Source organism: Phyllostomus hastatus, unplaced genomic scaffold (genome assembly GCF_019186645.2).
Source record: "Phyllostomus hastatus isolate PE091 unplaced genomic scaffold, TTU_PhHast_1.1 phas_scaffold_585, whole genome shotgun sequence".
In the NCBI taxonomy this organism is placed as follows: domain Eukaryota; kingdom Metazoa; phylum Chordata; class Mammalia; order Chiroptera; family Phyllostomidae; genus Phyllostomus; species Phyllostomus hastatus.
This window is the reverse complement of record NW_025334037.1, coordinates 21,220,422-21,241,479: the sequence shown is the minus strand read 5'-3', so window position 1 is coordinate 21,241,479 and position 21,058 is coordinate 21,220,422. Positions and strand designations below refer to the sequence as shown.

Here is a 21,058-nt window from a genome sequence, read left to right as displayed (position 1 = left end):
TAGAGAGGGAAGGGAGGGAGAAAGAGAGAGAGAGAGAGAGAGAGAGAGAGAGAGAGAGAAACATCAATGTGCGGTTGCTGGGGGTCATGGCCTGCAACCCAGGCATGTACCCTGACCAGGAATCAAACCTGCAACACTTTGGTTCGCAGCCTGCACTCAATCCACTGAGCTACGCCAGCCAGGAGAATACTTGTTCTTTAAGTCAGATTTTCAGTAGCTTGCTGTCAAAATCATTCATAACTGACCCAATGCCACCCTCCCCAGGAGTGGGACCACTGCCGGATGAACTTCTGCAAAGAGGCACCACGCGCTGGTCTCCAGAGGGTGGCCACGGTCCGCTCGACCTGGGGGAGACTGGCCAGGGGTAGTTTGGCTCTCTGACTTTTGAATGAGATTCAGTCTTTGGGGTCCTAGATTCGGATCTGGGGCAGACATGAAATGAGTATTAGACCAGGCAGAGTAATGCCCTCCACCTCCCCACCAAAGATGCCCACATCTTAATCCCTAGAACCTGTGAAGTTATCTTACATAGTAAAAGGGAGTTTGCAAATGTGATTAATTGAAGAATCTGAGAGGGAGAGACCACTCTGGGTTATCTGGGTGGGTGCAATCCAATCAGGAGTGTCCTTACCAGAGGGGAGGAGGGGAGTGAGGGGTGTGGCCTTGGAAGCAGAGGCCAATCATGTGGCCAGGAGACAAGGAACCTGGTGACTTCCAAAAGCTGGAAATGGCAAGGAATGGATTCTCCTCTGGACCCTCGAGAAGTCCTGCCAAGGCCTTGATGTTAGCCCAGATGAGAATGTTGGGTACTTCTGATCTCCAAAACTGTAAAATAATAAATCTGTCTTGTTTTAAGCCACCCACTTTATGGTAATTTGTTACAAGAGCAAGAGGAAACTAATCCAATGTTTTATTCTTTGCCGAAATCAGGACTCCAGCTACCATATTTTTCCATGAAAAATCAAATCCCACTACGTTATACTAATTCATTCTAGCGTGGAGAAAACACAATTTTCTAATAATACACTCCAAGGCCGGTCCCACGGGCGCCTCTGGCTCTGTGCTAGTCTGCACGAGCCTGTTTGTGCTCAGGCCTGCCCACCGCCCTCCTCTCGCTCAGCTCTGCACCACGGAGAGCTACCTTTTCAAGAATCTCCTTATTGGCCTCGGGTTCATTCTGGCCAGTGGGTGGCACTCCCAGAAGAAAATGAGAGAAGAGAAAAAGCCAGAGCAGGTCTTTATCTCACTCTGCCCCTGGTAGTATCTCCAGTTGCAGCCACACCTCCTCTTGGCCTCAGTTCCTTCTGTGGTCCCTGGTCCCACAGGGCATCACCCACCACGGCTTTGGCTCTGCCCATCAGTCCCTGACTCAGGGCTCCTCCTTTGTTCTCTCCAGCCTGGGCATGAAATGACTTCCTGTGCCTGCTCATCTCTGCGTTATTTGACTTCTCGGCTGGGCCAGCACCTGCATACCCAGTTCCCTGTACTTGCTGCCCTCTGTGTGACATCCCTGGAGTGGCTACTTTCCACAGAGGCACTGAAGACAGTGCGAGGTTCTCTGGCTGCCAGCCCTTCTGCAGGCTCTGGGAGTGTGGGCTCCGTCTGCCGGAACTGTGACAGCACTTGACCTCCTGCTGGGCTCAGCCAGCTCTGTTTGGTTTAAAATGAGGGGGAAGCAATTAAAGCAGTAGTGGCTTGTTGTTTCCTATTTCTAATAGCAATAGTATCCCAGATCTTAGCTGGGCACTTCACACGGCTGTGTGAAAAAAAAAAGCCTACTCTTCCCAACCTGCTTTCCAGCTAGGTATGGCGGTAGGACAAAGCTCCGTGGATAGAACTTGAACCGAAGTGACGAAGTGACAGGTGCAACTTCAGGACCATGGACGAAGGCAACACGCAGGGATGGCAGGGCCACAGGATGGAAGGATCACAATCCCTGATGCCCTAGAGCTGTCGTGACAGCCTTGGACGCCTCCTGTCTGGACTGTCCTGTGAGGGAGAAGTGAACAGTCACCTTGCGTGAGCAAGTGCTATTTTGTTCCCAGGCAAGCAGGCAAACCTAGACCCGGTCACCGCAGGGAGGTCAGGAGAGGCGGAGGTGCGCACGCAGTCGGCCACGTGTGCTCGGCTCCGGTGGCCCTCCCTGCCTCGTGCGGCTTTAGGTGGTTCTCTGAAATGAGCCTACCTGCCACCACCACTTAGGAGCTGTGTGCCTGCGGTATTGACTCTCTCTGAGTCACAGGTGTCTCATCTGTCAGATGGGGATGATAGATAAAGGTGTCTGCCTCATGAAGTCGGTAAGTGGATGAAATGAGAAGAGGCCTCTAGACCGAGGTCCCCAACCTTTTGGCACCAGAGACCAGTTTCATGGACGACAATTTTTTTACAGACCTGGGGGTGGGGGAGGGTATCGGGATGATTGAAGAGCATTATATGCAAGCTCACCTCCTGCTGTGCAGCCCGGTTCCTAACAGGCCCCGGGACAGTACTGGTCTGTGCCCCAGAAGGTTGGGGACCCCTGCTGTAGAGCACTTATCTCAATGCATTGCACATGGCAAGTGCTTAATAAAGGGCCCTTTCCTTCCACACTGAGATGGGGAAGGGGGAGATCCTGAGAGCAGAGTCATGAGCCACATCAGCGATACCCAGTGTTAGCAGGCAGCTGCATGGGGCCACGGGATGCAAGGCAAGATGAAGCCCTCTCCTCCACCTGTCCTGTGAGCGGAGGTGACAGTAGACAGCCCCTGTCCCCTGACATGCCCACATGGGTCCCCAGCCACCTGCCGGCGGCTCACCCCTCCCTCCTTGCTCAGACAGACTGCCCCTGTCAGGAGCCACCGTGGACTGCTTCATCACTGTAATTGCCGTGTGGTTTGCATTCATCAAGGAAACAGCAGGGATTCCAAATTAAATTCCAATATGCAATTCATTCAAGATAGAGGCCTATTGAGAGATTATCTGCAGAACCCCGCCTCCTGTTTTGGAGGCAGAGATTTGCTGCTGCCAGTGGTGCTGTGCCCCATGCTTATCTGGGGGACCGAGGTCCCCGGGGACAGGAAGCTCCCTGGGCCAATGGCCAGCTGCATCCCCATTTTACAGAAGGGGTTGCTGAGGCAGACAAAAGGGTCTTACACGTGGGAACGATCCTGGGAACCCTGAGGCCAGGACGGGCATGGGCTTGTCTGTGTGTGGGAACTATGCACAACAGGGTATCCCCCTAGCACGCCCCAAGGTGACAGAGGAGCCCACCAGAGCCATAGGAAGGGCCGTGGGAATCTCATTTTGAAACCAGAACCATTCTACCTGCATCCATGGGCCTGAAAGAGGTCGCTCAGAGCCCAAGCATGAACCTGTGGTCTCGGGCCTCACACCAGGGTCTAACCCCTTCCTGCCAGAGCCAGCTGCCAGGCCTTCCAGACTGGCTCCTGCCACCTGTTTCCCCCAGTGCTGACATGCTGTGTGTGTCAGTCACACAGATGTCAGGACCAAGATGACAAAGCTGTTGAAAACCACAGAGCTGAGGAAGCAACTGCACTGGGAAGGCAGTGCAGGGGGAGCTGTCCATCCTCTGGCCCCTTCTGTCTTAGCTCTGCCCTGACCGGGTATGTGGGGGCCCAGCCCGAGGGCTCCCCTCTGCAGGAGCGTGGGTGGTGGCCAGCGGGTCTGTTGTTACTCACTGTCAGAGACGGATCCTCCCCAGTAAGCTTTGAGCACAGATGAGAAGTACAGCAAAATGCCAAGACTCCCTCTGGGACCCGGGGCTCCCTACAGTGGGAGGTGTGGTGCAGGGACATCAAAGTGACATGAGCTGAAGCCTTGGGAACGTTCGTTCCGGAGGGAAGAGTTTCAACACAGCCAGCCCTGCCTGGCAAATTGCGTTTCCCCTGGATCCCAGCTTCAGCCCCCAAACCTGCGCGGATTTCCTGTCAGTGTGCAGAGCGACAGCACCGTGGCTTCGGGAACTGATTGATTTTGAGAAGAGCAAAGCAGCAAATAACCGCTAGGGAAGAAACATCCAGTTCTGAGCGAGAGCCGGCAGCAGGAAGTGGATGTTTCGATCCAGGTGCGATGCCGTCATTTGAAGGTGGGAGGTGGGGGCAGCTGTGCACCTGAATTCTCCGAGGGAACAGGAAGGGAGAGGGAGACATCACTGTGGTCAACGGAAGGTCTGAAACTCGGGGGTTGGCGCTCCAATCTGACACTGAGGACTTGCCAGGTTTAGGTCTTAGATCAAGCTGTTTTCACCTCTGCCCCTCAGGTTCCCAATCTGGAAAGTGGGTAGAACAATAGCATCCAACTGGCAGGCTTCATTAGAGCAAGGGCCAGCAACTTCTTCCTGAAGGGACAGACAGCAAACACCTCAGGCTCCCTGGGCCCGGTGAACGCTGCTGCTGCTTACTCGCCTCTGCGTGTGTGGAAGCGAAGCCGCCGCAGAAACGGCCCGGGAATGAGCACGGCCGTGTCCCCAGAGAAGTTTATTTACGAAACAGGTGGTGGGCCCAATTTGGCCTGCGTGTCAGCACTCGCCAGCTCCTGCTTCAGAGGATTATGTGACGATGCAGACGAGGGTCAAAGTGCGCGGCAACAAGTAACTGACCAGTAAATACCACATCACCATCATCCTCACTGCTCTGCATTTGGCCATTCGGATCATCAGGTTGCCTAAGACAACCCTCCATTCCCCCTCTCCCCACCTTTACCGCCTTCAGGAAATTTCTAAAAAGGGACTTGAATAAGTGAATTCGACCCCTGGGCACCAGCGCGTTTAAGAGGCTGCCCTGAAGTGGTCTGCCCAATGCAGACTCCCTGATCGCTGCGCATTTAAAAGTCAGGGCAGGCCGCAGAGCTCAGTGGTTAGAGCGCCGGTCCCACAAAGGCACAGGCAGCTGGGTCCCTGGCGAAGACACCACAGCACGACTTCCCCATCGGACGGCGCTGGGGCCCCTCCGCGGAGAATCCTGAGCAATGCGGCGTGCGGGTTTCCCACGGCTGCGCGAGGAAGCCAAGACGGTGGCTGCGTTTCACCTACGGGACACAGCTTTGCTGAGGCAGGCCGGCCGGCGTGAAGTCACGCTGGGAGTCGGGAACTGAGCGGACCCTCGATCTCGGCTCTGGGAACTCGGGGTCCAGAGCGGTTCCCACACATTCCAGCTGTGCTGAGCGTTGGCTTAGTCAGATCCTTGCTGCGGATTACACATTTGCTGGTTTACCCAGAAGAGGAATTCATTAAGTAAGCGGCTTGGAGGATTTGGGGGAGGACCGTGGAGGCAGGCTCGGGGCTGCGTGGGAGAAGGCACCCGAGTGAAAACGCCGGTGCTCCGCGGCAGACGCTCCTGGCGCAGGAGCCACGGCTGGCGCCACCGACGCTGGGCGCCTTCCAGATGCCGGCCCCTGTAAGAAAGCCGTTCATTTACACAACGGAATATTACTCGGCCGTGAGAGAGAAGGAACTCTTACCATCTGGGACACCAGGGATGGGCTTAGAGGGTATGATGCTAAGTGATGTAAGTCAGACAGACAAAGGCAGATAGCGTATGATTTCACTCACATGTGGAATCTAGAGATCAATGTCAAGGAGCAGAGAAAACAGAAGCAGACTCGCAGACGCAGAGAAGAGCTTGACAGCTGCCCGAGGGGAGGGGTGGGGGGCTGGGTGAAACAGGCGGAGGGATTAAGAAGTGCTTAAGAAGTGCGAGTTGGTAGCTGGGAAACAGTCACCGGGTGTGGAGCGCAGCGCGAGGGATACAGTCCATAACGCCGCGATAACCCCGCGATAACCCCGCATGGGGCCGGGCGGGCACCGGACTGGTCCCGGGAGCAAGCTCTCTGGGAAGTGCACGGCTGTCTGACCACCATGCGGCACACCTACAACTGATACAAAACAGTACCGGCTGTAAACTGTAGTGGAAAAACTCTAAAAAACGTCCCAAGGAAATAAAAGATCCCTGTCCCTGCTGCAGCCCGGCGCTTCGCATCCCTCCGCCGCCCTCAGAGCGAACGCTGCGTGGTGTCCCTTCTTCCCCGCACTCTCGAGCTTGGGCGTTCACTCGAGGGTCCTATCAGCTGAGCCCCTGTCAGGGGCCCGGGCCCCAGTTCCGGGGGAGTTCTTGGGGAGGCAGGACTTGCAGGAATCCCCCAAGCCTATAGGAAGGGTGAGCAAAAGGTGCTGGGTCAAGTCCACTTGTGGGTATCTCCCTGAAAGAAACGGAAACAAGAACTCCAAGAAATACTTGCACACCCCCATGCGTAGCAGCATCAGTCACTATCACCAGAAAGCGGAGACCACGCAGATGTCCGCCTCTGGAAGAGTGGATAAACAAAGTGTGGTGTTCACAACATGGAATATTATTCTGCCCTTAAAAGGAAGGAAATTGTGGCACATACTACATCATGAATGAGCCTCGAAGACATTATTCTAAATAAAGTAAGCCAGACCCAAAAAGACAAGGACTGAATGATCCCTCTTAAGCGAGGTACCTGGAGGAGTCAAGTTCTTAGCCACAGAAAGCAGGATGCTGTTTCCCAGGGGCCGGGAAAAGGGGAGAAGGGGAATTCCAGTTGGATGGGCACAGGAGTTTCAGTTCAGGGAGATGAACAAGTTCTGGACGTGGCTGGGGGTGACGGTTGTAGAACAATGCACTTGTACTTAATGCCACGGACCCTTAAAAGTGGTTAAAATGGTAAAATGTGTCATGTGTATTTTAGCATAAAAAAGGCACGGGGCATAACAAACGTCCACTACGAGAGCTGTTAGTGAAGGGAAACGGAGACCCAGAAAGTGGTGAGACTCATGGGCAGCTACATTGGCAGTTGCCCATCTTCTTGCTCCTTCCAGAAAGAATCTGCCCGTGATGGTGAGAAGTTTGGACGGCAGCTCCTCAGCCTCGCAGCCTCCAGGTTCTAACGAGCAGATGGGGTCCAGCATGCAAGTCAAGGTGTGAAGTAGATGGGAGGGGCCAAGACCAAGAAGCAACTGCAATAGGCTACTGAGCAACGTTCCCTCCGAGCAGGGCAGCTGCTCCTCCGCTCTGCAAAGTTTGGCACGTGGGAAGGCGGCCCCAAAGCCCTGCACCTGCTGGCTCTTTAAAGGAGCCATGTACCCAGGTATTTGTGTGACCTATACTGAATTTCCAGTGTTGGCAACAGGTTCACAATAAAAAAAGAGGAGAGTTTACAAGCCCATTGAAATATTCAACCTGTGGGTCGAATACTATCCGAGGGCCGCTGGTTTGCAAACTCAGTGTTTGGGTGCAGAGGCAAGGACCAAAGATAAATCCATGTATCCATTTTAGGAGTAGACTCGAGGGTCCAGTAATTTGTCAAAGTAGATGGCCTCTCCAGTAAAGGCCAATAAGAAAATTATGGCTCTGCAGCTAATGTTAAATAATATTGAATGACAAGTGTAATTGAAGAATTAAAAAAACTATAGCTATTAAGCAAAACCAAAATGAGAGCCTCCTATGACATCCTATGTCTCAGATCTAAATACTGAGATGTTCTGGGGAGAACGGAGCCTTAGCCACCCTGCCTGCTCCACGAGCTCAGGGAGGTCAGCCTTACAAAGGCACTGACCATGAGCAGGGTGAGAGAACGGGCAGAGGGGAGGGGAGGAGAGGGGAGGAGAGGAGGGGGGAGACCGAGGACAGAGAGGAGGTGAGGGAGAGGGGAGGAAGGAAACTGGGTCTCCAGGCCTTTCCAGGGCTGACTCCTCCTCCTCCTAGAATCTCTCTGACACTTCTGGTCCCAGTTCGAGCCATCTGGTTTCTGGTGGATGTGGACCAACGGATGTTTTCACTTGACTGACTCTCACCTAGTAAATTTGCTCCCACGAGAAGGTGTCAGTAAACAAGAGAAAGGAAAACCAGAAACCTTACACTTTTCAACACTCCCCCGCCCCCGCCCCCCAACTCATGGCTTTGTGGCCAAACCCACAGCCATCCTGTGGCCTGTATCTCGGGGAGAGAGCCGCCTCTTACCTCTCCCTTCCTGAGGTCACCCACCCAGCACCCACTGCTGCCCCTCTACAAGTCTCTCTGGGACCCACAGTGGGCAGCAGAAAGTTCTGTTCAGGGTGAAAACAGATCATTAATAAAAATAACTCTAAAGTTATTAGTTCTATTTCCTGACATCAATCGTCCAGTTTACCAGAGATTATACCAAATCATATCATGGAATCATTGTCTTTTTGAAAACTGTGAACTCCAACGACTGGGTACGCCTACAAGACTTCAAAGTCAAAAGTGAAATTCCCTCTTCTCCCTAGATACAAAGAAATGGAGGTCCCATACTTGTTGAGTCCAGGTCGCTACACAGTAAGAATCCCTTCCCCTGGAGAATGGCAGGTCTGGGCTGGAATCCACTGCGTGGCCCAAGATCGCGGTCCTCAGGGGGCTGACGCCTGCTGTCTCCGCCCTCTCCTGGGAACCAAGCTTCCTGAGTCCCCTCCCGTGTGGTTCCCAGGGCAAGTGTGCCAATGGCAGGCGCGCCTGTCTGAGATTTGAAGGCAAATGTGCAGGCAGAGTCCTCATGCTCAGGGGGCGGGTTCATGAGACACCCGGCTTCGCAGTCCTCTCCGGGAGCTCCCTCGCTGCAGTGCCACCTTAGAAGTCCACGCAGTGGCCTCTTGGCCTTTGGTGCAAGCTCTGGTTTCTCCACCCGCCCCAGGCCCAGGCTGGCGTCCTTGGTAACCGTGTCTCGGATCCTCCACCTGATCCTTCCGGGCCTTCGCTCCACCAGCTCTTCATCAGTGTTGGCTCGAATTTCTAGATTCAATGCCTCACTCCCATAAACGCTTGTTGTGGCTCTGACTGATCCCTGCTGCCACACTGCGCAAACACACACACTGTTTTCACAAAAGAGTCACTTATTTGATTTGGGCCAAACCAGCAAGTAGGCTCAAGACACTCATATTCAATTATTTCCTGACAAGTGATTCCAACTCGGGAGCTGAGTTGTTTACTTTTCACGTACAAGGAGGCCAACCCCTTCTTTTCTGGAATATCTCTGTCATGCTTGTACCTGTTTGAGCTGGGGGCCAGTTCTCCATCTCTGAACCAGGGACGCCACCATCTGCATGCACAGTTTGTGGTGCTGGGGGTTCCCACGCATGTGTGCGTGCCCTGAGCGGACGCGCAGGCCGGCACACCAGGAACACACTCCGGGACAAAGGTCTGGCCGGGGCTCCTGTGCAAAAGCACCACACTTCACACGGAGTCACTGCAGGAACAAACTCCCCGACGGGTCCTGTTCAGCTCATTCCACCACATCACTTCCATTATCAAGGCATTTCTTCAGTTGACTCGCTTCCCAACCCAAGAACGTTGATCCAAATCAAATTAAATTAAATTTCCATGCCATGCTCCGAACGTATTCCCCAGTGCTCCTTCCCAAGCGCCCATGCCCTGCTCTGCTCTAGGGCGGCAGACCCAAATCCCTTGGGTGGAAACCAGACGTTGGTCAAGAGAGCACCCTGGGGCTCCTCTCCTCCAGGAGTCCCCACATGGCCACTGCTGAGGTCCCAAAGATGGCGGTAGCGAGCCTCTCTGTGGACATGGCCCCTGGTGGTCCCCTGAGGGGGAAGTTCCGCAGGTACCTGCAGAGGGGCGTCCCAGGCTGAGGGAACACGGAGCCCAGGTGCTGAGCGGGGAGTGGGGCTGGTGAGTTCCAGAACCGGCCAGGTGGCGAAGGCAGCTAGAGCAGGTGGAGGAGCAGGGAGAGCAGAAGATGAAGTGAGATAGGTCACGGGGAGCTGATGGTATAAGGTCCAGGAGACCATGATTTGGACTTGTATCCTGATTGATTTTTGAATTATTCAAGCATTTTGACAACAGACCACAGGGAGGCAGTCCAGGAGAGAGAGGATGAGAGCTGTGGGGCTGGGCACCGTCTTACCAGGGGAGCCGCATCTGGGCCCGACGTCTAGATTTTCACCAGTTCCTGGACTTGGAATCGGATTACATGGGACGGTTGGGTTTCTTCTTTCGGGGGTGGGGCGGAGGGTGAGTGTATTCCACGTGTGAACGGAACACACAGGTGTTTGGGGGCCAGCGCCTAGCCCCGCTCCCGGTTCTTCCCAAACATACAACCAATCTCCCTTCCCAGCCTCCCTTGTGGGTAGGTGTGGCTGTAAGACTGACCAGATGACGGGCAATGGAATACAAATGGAGGTGATGGCTACCTCCAAGCCTGGCCCATAAATACCTCCCATGTGGGCTCCTTTGTGTACCTTTTCCTCTGCTGCCTCCCTGGGGTGATTCGCCAGGGTGAACTGGAGAGCCACGTGAAGCCAAATACTGTCTAGCACTGAACCTAGTGAGAACCAGCCTTGCTCAGACCACACGCCCAAACCCAGCCCAGTCAAAGCATCGGCCACATTAAACAAACAAGCCCCCCCAACACTGCATCCCCGTCCCCCATGGCCATGCCTTCACACCCCAAACATGATGGACATTCAGTCCATCAGCGGTTTCTCAGCTCCTGTGGCATCAGCTGTCCCAGAATTTCCAGAGGGTGGTTGCCTAGGTACCAATGTACCTTAGCTCTTAGGGTATAAATAAAAGGGTTAATCCTGGAAAGTTTAGTTAACAACGTGCATAATTGAATCTGACTCTTTGGGTAACCTGACGAGGGTAATGATCAATGGGAACATGTCCTTGATCCACTCACTTAAAAATCCGGTGCAGGCTAGGTGTGACCCTACATGGGAAAATGGCCCATTTCAGTGCTTTCAGTGGTTTGGGGAGAGTTCTGGGACCTACAAGGTGGTTCAGGTTTCTTTAGTGTGGAACTCCTCCTGCGTGGCTTCATCTGTGCTCTTGTGACCCACCCCAGATGTCCACCTCACACAAGCACACCTAACCCAGGCCCCAGGTGCCTGCAGCCTGACCTTGCCTCCTAGGTTTAGAGAAAGGCTGTTGAGTCTCCTGAAATTCCACTGTCACATTGCCTCTGCTCGCTGCAGACCTGGCTTTGCTACCTGAAGCTTCTTATTTGTATGCTTTTTTCTTTTCTTATATGAACTAGAAATTGTGCCAGCCAGCTGTGGGTCCCATTCCTTGGTGAGGTTCTACAGTAGACGCCTTGGTATTTTGCCTTCCATGTGTCCCTTTTGGGTTCCAAGGTAATTCATGTGGGGCTGTCAATCAAGAGATGGATTGTCACACAGTAGCAGCCATAGGACCGAGCAAGTCTATTTGAAGGAATTTCTATAGACTCTCGTGGAGATGGTATCTCTTTTCCCGAGATGGTGAGCCAGGACCCCTGGGACCCTCTCTTCCACCTGATGGAAAGCCATCAAGCTAACACTGAGCAAGGCCAGGCTGAGAAGCTAGGGAGAGAGAAAGAGATTCCTAATGACAGTTGTTGAGCGACTGGATCCAGCCAGTCCTGTCCCAGACCGACAGCCCCATACCCTTGGACCTGGATGGATTAGCCAATGGGTCTTCTAAAACTAAACACAATTAAGCTTGCAAGAGTTGAATTTCTATCATTTACAACCGGAGGTTCTACAGACATTCCCAAGAACGTGACTCATCATAAGATGTCAAGGGGTGATCTGCCTGTTTTTCCGCCGACACTTCTCCCGAGGCTCTCACTGGCTCGCATTTCCTTTCCTGTGTCCGGGTCGGGCACCTGTGCTGCGGCCAGCTGAAGGTCTTCTTACACAGTTCACCTCTGGATCTGCCGCCTTCCCGAGGGTGGCAAGCTAAATGGAGAACACAGGGACTACCTTTCTGACCACTCATCCCTGTCCTTCTTCTAAAAGACAGACTGTTGTGTCAATTCATCGTCTTACAGAATCCTTAGTGAGAGGTTTTTTGTTTTTTGTTTTTGACCAGGACCGCTGCATTCGATCCACTTGTTGAGGATGTTACTGGGAAAACCTCTATGCATCTCACTCCTTTGTTTCCTTATTCACTGCAAAACAGCTAACAGGGTCAATGAAAGTGAATTTTACAGCTCCTCGAATTGCCTCCTTCTGAAGTTATTCTATTTTTAATTTTGTGAAGGTTGGTGCCATTTCAAGGGTTCTACTATTCCAGGCCATGGACACACTTCTCTAAAGTGTCCCCAGCTCTGGGCCCCCAAACACAGTGTGGGAACGCTCCTTCAGACCAGGGGTGAGCAGATGACAGCCCAGGAGACAAAAGCCAACCAGTCACCTATTTTTGTACGTAGTTGTTGGAACACAGCGCACTCATTTGTGTATTACATGATGACAGCTGCTTTTGTAGTTGCCACAGAGACCATTGGCCACAAAGCCAAAAATGTTTATTATTTGGCCTTTTACACAAAATGTTTGCTGATCATCTGCTCTGGATTAGCACTTCTCGATCACTTCTTCATGGTGGCACCTATTAAAACATGACACCCCAGGAGATGGAGACATCAGCAACTTGACAAACCTCTGGGGCGGTCTACCCTAGACCACGTGGGGGAGCATGTGAGCTGGCCTGCACTTGTGGATTTCACCTGTGGCCAAGACCAAGACCAAGACTACTTGTCCTGTTCATGGGTGGTGGCAGTAGTGACCCCCTGGGCATCCTGATGTCCTGTGCGACTGTCCTTGTGGCATCAGTCGGGACACGGTTCTAAAGTGAAACTTAAAAGAGCACAAAGATGATCTCATCACTGACAGGGCCAGCCTGCCCCATTTGTGGCTCAACACCCATTATTGGCACACTTGTGCTGGCACTGCTGTGCAGCCCTGATGACACGGTCACAGCCTGTCACGGTCATCACAGTCACTCCCCTCCCCCTATAGACAGCACCGGGGTGAACACAGCTAATGCCCGTCTTCTGAGGGACCTCCCAGGGCCCATGATACTAACCAGACCTACTGATTTTACTTCTGGATTCCCATCACACTGGCTGCAGAACCCTTAATTGCCTGCCCCTCATATTCCAGGGTCCCATCAATACACTCTTCTCTTTTCTCCCTTTATGATGGCATAAATTCATTTCAGAAGCCGTGACAGGAGTGACTGTTCATTTTTTATGTCGCCGTAGAGGAGAAAGGAATGTTAAGAACCAGTCACACCAATAAAGAATGAAACTGCAAGTTTATTTGAAAGTATAAAATTAAAAAAAAAACCTAACCAAAAAAAAAAAAGCCCTGCACACAATCTTTCCAGTTTAGATGAACTTTGAACATCACACACCGATAACCACTTAGTTGCATTTTTTAGAAGTGTCAATTTCAAATTAGAGGGAGCTGGGTCAGATGATGAACTATCTATCACAGTAGAAGTATTTTAAGGCTAAAATAAAAAGGACTCATTGACCTCATTTGAGAAAAGAGAGCAGAGATGGTTTTCCAGTTGGCATAGATTTAGGCAATGTGTAAAAAAATACCCTGACTGGAATGAGTTAAAAAACATCGCTGGGCACTTAATTTGCTATCTTGAGTAGAGGGGGAAAAAACCCCCCAAACCCTCACAGCTTTGGTGTCTTATTAACGTATTTTAGAAACATTCATTAAAAAAGTCAAATCTGGAACAAAAGTGTCCCTGTGTTTTAAAAAACATTAAATAGGCTCCCCTCGCCTACTAACACCATTTATTCTCCCAAGACGCCCGGAAGCAGAAATGCACGAGAGCGTCACGCACTCACTGCACTGTTCACTATTCACTAAAACCAGAACCCTGGCCCCGGAACAAGGTCTGGGGCACCAGACGGAAGCAGGGGCCCGCCCGAGGGAGGAGTACAGCCATTCCGACTCACAGGAGGTGCAATGTTCAGCCCGAGTTTCTGACGTACTCCGGCTGCCATCAAAAGTTCTTTCTTCATTGGACTTCTCAGAAAATAACTACAGTGTTATTTTAAAAATGAAGGATGCAAGCAACTAGGTTCCTTTCCTTAAAAAAAAAAAAATCACAAGTGGTTAGCTTTCCTGGAACACCCTCTGGGTCCGGTTCGAAAAAAGGGGTCTGCAGAACAGGGTCACTGACCGCCACTTCATTCCCCCTCTGCAGGCTCCACGGGGGTTAGCATCCGAGAGGCTACTGCAGGTTTGCTGAGCTGTGGGGGGAGCCCTGAATGGGTAACAGCTGCCCAGGGTGGCCCCCTGGTTCCAGTTGTGTCCCCTGCCCGTTTCTTGCCGAATAACACCTAGGTTTTCCTACCCAGTGTGTCCCCGGGGGGCGGGCCCTGCGGCTGGCGGGGCGGGGAGGAGAGGAGAGCTAGCAAGCACGGAGACTGGGACCGAGGGAGAAGGGCACCCCCTCACTCGGCGTCCTTTGAGAACTAGATAAATAACAGCTCGAAGTGCAACAACGCACAAACACCGGGCACGCAGGTCGGTCTGTTGTGACTTGTCATCAGGGATTATTAGCGGGACACAGGCGTGACCTCCCTAAGCATCGTTCTTTGGACCTCCCTTGAGAAACGACGACGACGACGACAGCTGTCCTGTACACATATAAATAGTCCCTTAACTGGAAGGGAAAAAACAAACACACCGTTTCAAATGCATTTCTAAAAGTTAAAAAAAAAAAAGTCCAAATGGCAAATCCTGACTCCAAATTGTCCATGTCCATGTCTCTGAGGGGGGAAGCTATGGGATGTCCGAAGAGGCTTAACCTGCTCTAACCCTAACCCTCCACTGGGGCCTTGCGACGGGGAGTGTGCGCAGTGCAGGGAGCTGGCAGCTCTGCTGGGAGGTACTGAACACGGTTCTCACGTGTGAGCAACCGGTGTTAAGTCCAAACACACAGGTGAAACAACTTCTGGGTGTTGAGGGGACTTAGGAGGCTAGTGTTGAAGCTGCATGAATGGGCCGGGCAGGCTGGGTGTGCTTCATAGGGATGGAGGGCCAGATCGGACTCTAGGCCAGCTTCGGCTGGGTGTTCATCCCTTGGCCACAAGCAGGCCACAGCTGGGAGGCCGACGAGCCAGAAACCAAGGAAGGGGCCGTGGACAACAGCAGGGCTCAGCTCCTGGCAGCCTGCATTTCAGGAGCCGAGAACTTGGACAGACCGCTGGTGGGGATGTCCTGCCTATTCTGGCAATATGTTGCCAGAGAAAGCTCTCAAAACGAGGATTCTCGGGCAACATGTTAGAGCCAGAATGTACCCAGAGCAGGCAGTTTCAGGGTCATTCGCAAACCCAAAATGACATGGCTGATTACGGAAGGGCTCTACTCATGCCAAAGGTTTTCTCTGGGCACCGCCTCCCCTGAACTGAGAGTTAAGCACAGGACAATGCAAGGTTTCCACACTCGCCTGGCTTCGACCCCAAACCCCCAACACAGCTGCCAAATGGCAACTCACAGAGCACATGGCCCAGTGTCTCCTGCCCTTCTGAACGCCCAACACGGCGCAGAAACCATGCTTCTCGGGGCTCTCGCACCCTGCTTCGTGCGGCCGCCTACTCAGCCAGATTACAGTGGCAACAGAAGAACAGTGCGAGGAGTGAAGCTGTGATCCCGGGCCCCAGCGGAAGGGAGACCTCCCAGAAGAGATGCGCAATATACGTCATGTCAACTGAGATGCCGGGGAACGCCAGGTCACCCTCCCAAGAACATCCCTGAAATCTGCGGGAGGAAGGGAAAGGAGAGACAGCTGACGCCCCTGATCACTCCTGGAGGCACCCCGAAGAGCTTCCCATGAGTGCAAGTTGTTAGGATGGTAACAAGTCAGAGCAGATGAACCCACATGGACTTTGGAATAACTGGATTTTACACTTCTTCGGTGCCCTGGCTGGGCCCGGAGTCCCTGGGCTGGGCAGCGCTCTCCTGAGGGCCAGGCTGCCCTGAGCTGTGGCCAGCGTCTTCCACGCTCAGGAGGCTGCTGGCGGCCTGGGAGCTGGTGCTGTCGGTGCTGCCGGACCGGGAGCGGTAAGGGGGCAGGTCGGCTTGGTTCAGGGACTCGGTGTCGGAAGAGTAGGGCGGCGGAGGAAGGTCGTACCATGCGGGTCTGCAGTGGAGAAGGCAGATGGGGCGGGAGAGAAGAAGGAGAATGCGTTACGAGGAGCCAAGGCAAGGCAGGCAGTGCCAACCTCTGCCCGTTTGAGCATACGCTGACTGACGTGAGGAAGATCTGCCCTCCAAGCACAGGGGCAGCTCAAGGTGGTGTGCAGCGAGACGGGGCTGGGGCTGGGGCTGGGGCTGGGCGCAGGTCAGTGTGCTCCGGCTGGCTCGTGCCCATTGGGCAGTGCCCCAGCCACATCCTCTGGGTGGAGCCGGAGCGAGGATGCCAAGTGTACCCTCGGCTCGTCCTGGGTGATCTGACGAAGTGGCTTTGCTCCATCGGCTGGGGCCCCTGTGGCCAAGCCGCTGGCCTGGTGTTTGACGGAACCTCTGAACTTCTTACTGAGAGCTAGGTCTACCTGGCTGTGTGGACTTGGGTAACAGAGCACACCCTCTCAACACCTCAGTCTCCTTGTCTGTGGAAGGGGATACTAATGACGCTTTGCTTGCAAGGAAGTGACAGCTCCCTTTCCAGCGCTCACTCACTGAGAGCTCACGGAGCCGGGCCGGGCCCCATGCCTCACACTCACTCCTTCATGTCAGGGCCACAGGAACGAAGAGGCAGCTGTTGCTTTGTGCCCTTGCACTGACTCGGGGGGGAAATGAGGAGGGGGGGCACAGGATCACCAGTGACGTGGAAGCAGCAGGGTGGGATCTGCACCCAGGCGTTGTCTCGGTTTCAGTGATTTTAACCTCACTCTGCAGTGAAATCAGAGGTTGTGAGTGCGGAGTGAGGTCCTGTATATTTATGCTAATTTGCAAAGAGATCCTTAAGCACCGCTCCCTGAAGCTACCTTTTATGAGGAGGGAAAGCAAAGATGAAATAATACGAGAGCTGCCACTGAGGAGGGTGCAAGAGGAAGCCAGTCACCCCAGGAACATGGGCTCACACCCAGTCAGTCCCGAGCTCAGAGGCAGAGGGACACTGAGCAGAGCCCTGCAGGGAGAGCACGGCAATCTCAGAGCCTGATGGGACTCGGACAGCCCCAGCCCAGGTCCTCTGGGACACCCTGGAGGTCAGCAAGGGGGAGAGGGAGGCTGAGCAGGCAGGGTGCAGGCCCACTACCCACTTCAACCTCAGAACTCTGAGTTCTGACCTCATACACGGACTCCATTTGCAGGGAGGGCTCCACTGTGTAACAAAGCGTGAGAGTGCTCTGCTCCGCCCCCTTTATTTTATGGATGAGGCCAAGCAAAGGTAAGGAACTAATTAATTGGCTCATTCATTCATTCACTTGGTCCCTCATTCATTCATTCATTCCACAAACATTAACCAAACCTCTAATATGCAGGGGACACTGTTCTGGGGTAGCAGCCGAGGCCTCCGAGTGTGAAAGCCAGTGGGCTGCACATGTGCCAGTGCGGCAGTCACAGGGAGGAGCAGGGCTCTCGGCTGGCCGGGGCCCTAACTGTATGCCCTTAACAAGTAACTAAAATGCAATGGCCTCAGTTTCCTCATTTGTAAACTCGAGGCGGAAACAGAGCCACCCTCAGCGAGTCATGGAGAGGATGCAGCGAGAGGATGCACGTAAATGGTCTGCAAGGACCCAGCGAATGCCAGATGCTGCTGTGCCTACAGCACCTGAATGCAGACTCCTGGCAAGACCCAGGAGTCCAGGTGTGCACACATTCTGCTCCCCCCACTGGATGAGCTCCCTCCCCGCATCTCCTCCACCCGGCACACACCTTTGGTCCAGCAAGGCCTCTGAGTAGGAGGGCGGGGAGCCCACTTCTGAGGCGTTCTGCTCAGCTTGGCTGGCCACGTACTGGATGCCATTGTTGACGTTGTAGGTGACGTTGCAGTGGTGGGGGTGGTCTAGGACCACCAGGCGGGACAGCAGCACAGGGTGCTGCAGCCGGTGCACCGGCAGCGTCATGAGGTTGTTCCGCTTCCGCTGGTGGTGCAGGACCAGCGCCAACAGGGCCACCACCAGCACGAAGATGACGGAGCTGCCGATGATGGCATAGGTGATGCTGGGGTAGTACACGAGCTGGTTCTCCGAAGTCACAAACACCTGCCCGCTGCCAGGTTCTGAGAAACCCCCAAGGGGAAAAAAGAGAAGAAAGTGATCATTTAACTCACCCCAGGGCGTGTATGCAGATGTTTGCAGCAGCACGATTCACAACAGCCAAAAACAAGAAACCACCCAAATGTCTACTGACTGGTGAATGGATTAACAAAATGGGGTATGTCTGTATAATGGAATTTTACTCAGCCATAAAAAGGAACAAAACACTGGTACATGCCACAACATGGATGAACCTCAAAAACGTCATGCTAAGCAAAATAAGTCAGACACAAGACCATATTGTATAATTCCAGGTATACAAAATGTCTAGAAAAGACAAATTTATAGACACAAAGTAGATTAATGGTGGTCTGGGGAGGGGGGTGTGGAAATGGGGATTAATTGGTAACGGGTCCCAGGGATCTTGTTGGGGTAAGGGAAACGTTGGAGGTGGTGAAGACTATATAAAACGGTAAATTAACGGCAATGCATTGAATGACTCAAAATGGGGAAATTTTATGTTATGTAAATTATACCTTGATAAAGTTGTTTAAGGGTATCAGCCCCGGGAACTACAGTATCCAGGAGGGGCAGTTCCTATGGCAGAAATCAGTTTTCCCTGGAAGCTTGAATGTAACATACACGAGGAACACTGGTCCGTGTGTCTAAGTGCTTATGTGTGCAGAGCACTTATTTTACGCCAGGCCCATGCCCAGCTTTCGAGATAGAGAGCCAGCACAGCACGGGCTAAAATCGTGGACTCTGGAGCCAGACTAGGTTCAAATCCCAGCCGCTCGGCTTACTGACTGTGTGCCCTTTGGAAAGTAGTCTACCTCTCTGTGCAGTACTTTCCCAACTGCACAATGGGGACAATAATAGTGCCCACCTCACTGGGCTGCCGTGAGCATGAAATAAATGAAGAATCACCTAAAGGCCCCACATAGCAACAGTGATCCTGAGAAAGAAAAACGAAGTTGGAGGAATCATGCTACCTAACACCAAACTATACTATAAGGCCACAATAATCAAAATAGCATGGTACTGGCATAAAAACAGACACAAGGTCAATGGAACAACATAGAGAGCCCAGAAATAAACCCACCCCTTTATAGTCAATTAATATTTGGCACAGGAAGGAAGCACATACAATGGGCTAAAGATAGTTTGTTTATTCAATAACTGGTGTTGGGAAAATTGGACAGGTACGTGCAGAAAAATGAAACTAGACCACCTTCTTACACCACACACAAAAATAAAATCAAGATGGAATAAAGACTTAAAAGTTAGGCCCCAAACCATAAAAATCATAGAAGAAAACATAGGCAGCAAAATCTCAGACATTGCTCATAGCAATATTTTATCTGATATATCTCCCCAGGCAAGGGAAACAAAAGAAAAAATAAATAAATAGGACTATATCAAACTAAAAAGTTTTTGCAGAGCAAAGGAAAACACAGACAACATAAAAAGACAACCCACAGAAAGGGAGGACGTATTTCTAGACACATGTGATAAGGGGTCAATATCCAAAATTTATAAAGAACTTACAAAACCCAACACCAAAAAAACAAACAATCCAATTAAAAAATGGGCAAAAGACCTGAATAAACACTCCAAAGAGGACATACAGATGGACAATAAACATATGACAAGATGCTCAACATCACTAATCATCAGAGAAATGAGATGTCAGAATGGTTACCATCAATAAATCAACAAACAACAAGTGCTGGCGAGGATGTGGAGAAAGGGGATCCCCTTTACACTGTTGGTGGGAATGCAGACTGCTGCAGCCACTGTGGGAAACAGTATGGAGATACCTCAAAAAATTAAAAATGAATATGGCTTTTGACCCAGCAACCCCACTTCTGAGACTATATCCAGAGGAACCTCAAACACTAATTTGGAAAAACGTAAGCACCCCTATGTTCATTGCAGCATTATTTACAATCACTAAAACATGGAAAAAGCCCAAGTGTCCATCAACAGATGAGTGGGTAAAACTATGAGACATGCACACAACGGAACACTTTTCAACTGTAAAAAAGAAGAAAAATTTACCCTTTGTGACGTAGGGATGGACCTGGAGAACACTACACTAAGTGAAATAAGCCAGTCAGAGAAAGACAAATACCATATGATTTCACTCATATGTCCAATCTAGTGAACAAACTGAACTAATAAGGAGAACGAAGATAGACTCATAGAGAACAGGATGACAGCTAAGTGGGTAGGGAAGGTTAGGGGGTGGAGGGATTGAGCAAAAAGGAAAAAGGACTCATGGACATGGACAACAGTGTGGTGACTGCCGGGTGAAGAGGACTAAATGGTAATGGAAAAAATGCATTAAAAATAATGAAGAATCACAACTACCCACGTCTGCGGCCCAGCTGGAAGAACAATCTAAATTCAGTGCAAGTGAGCAAATCTGGTGACCACACCCTGTGCGTTTCCACCTGGGAAGCAGTGAGGAGGGGTTAGTGTGATGTAATGCAGCGGTAGCAGCGACCCCTGCTCCTTGGGCCAGTGCCCTGGCGCCGGGCTAAGCTTCACTCCACTCCTCATCACTTGATGATGCTTGCTCCATTCATCATTGTATCTCCCCTAGTGTGCCTGGCACATAGTAGGCATTCATTCAGTAGGTGCACACAATTCAATGGAAAAAAGTCTGTGTTCACATACCTGGTAAGGTAGGTGCTTTTATTGTTTTATTACTCCTAGTTTTCAGATGAGCAAATTGACTCAGAGAGGTTAATTAACTTGTCTAATGTCACATACGTAAGGAGTCAGCATTAGAACCCAGATAGTTCTCCTTCAAAATATTCCACACGTGCTGAAACACACTATCTTCCTTCCTAATATTGGTATTCCCCAATTCTCCCAAACGACCCTCATCTGAGACAGATCTTCCCCCTCGGGCTCCAGGCTTTGTGCTAATTTTCTTCCCAGCTACGCTCAAACATGAATGAAAGCTACAACATTCCTGTGGGTCATTCAGTGATTAACTGACAGAAAGAAGCAAAGAAAACCCCAGACAAAAGGCAGAAGCATGCTCCAGAGAGTTAGGGCAGGGAGATAGCGC

General features: G+C 51.9%; 1 protein-coding gene across 2 annotated transcripts in view; it reads right to left on the bottom strand.

The window, feature by feature from the left end:
- Positions 1-13,062: 13,062 nt before the first annotated feature.
- LDLRAD3 (low density lipoprotein receptor class A domain containing 3) overlaps positions 13,063-21,058 on the bottom strand; it is a 212,734-nt gene continuing 204,738 nt past the window's right edge. For both annotated transcript variants that reach the window (XM_045825744.1, XM_045825746.1), the window contains exons 5-6: positions 17,654-17,999; positions 13,063-15,914 (exon numbers count right to left, since the gene is read on the bottom strand). In XM_045825744.1, the coding sequence (XP_045681700.1) occupies positions 15,677-15,914; positions 17,654-17,999 (584 nt within the window). In that variant the 3' untranslated portion in view covers positions 13,063-15,676. The remainder of the gene's footprint in view (positions 15,915-17,653; positions 18,000-21,058) is intronic.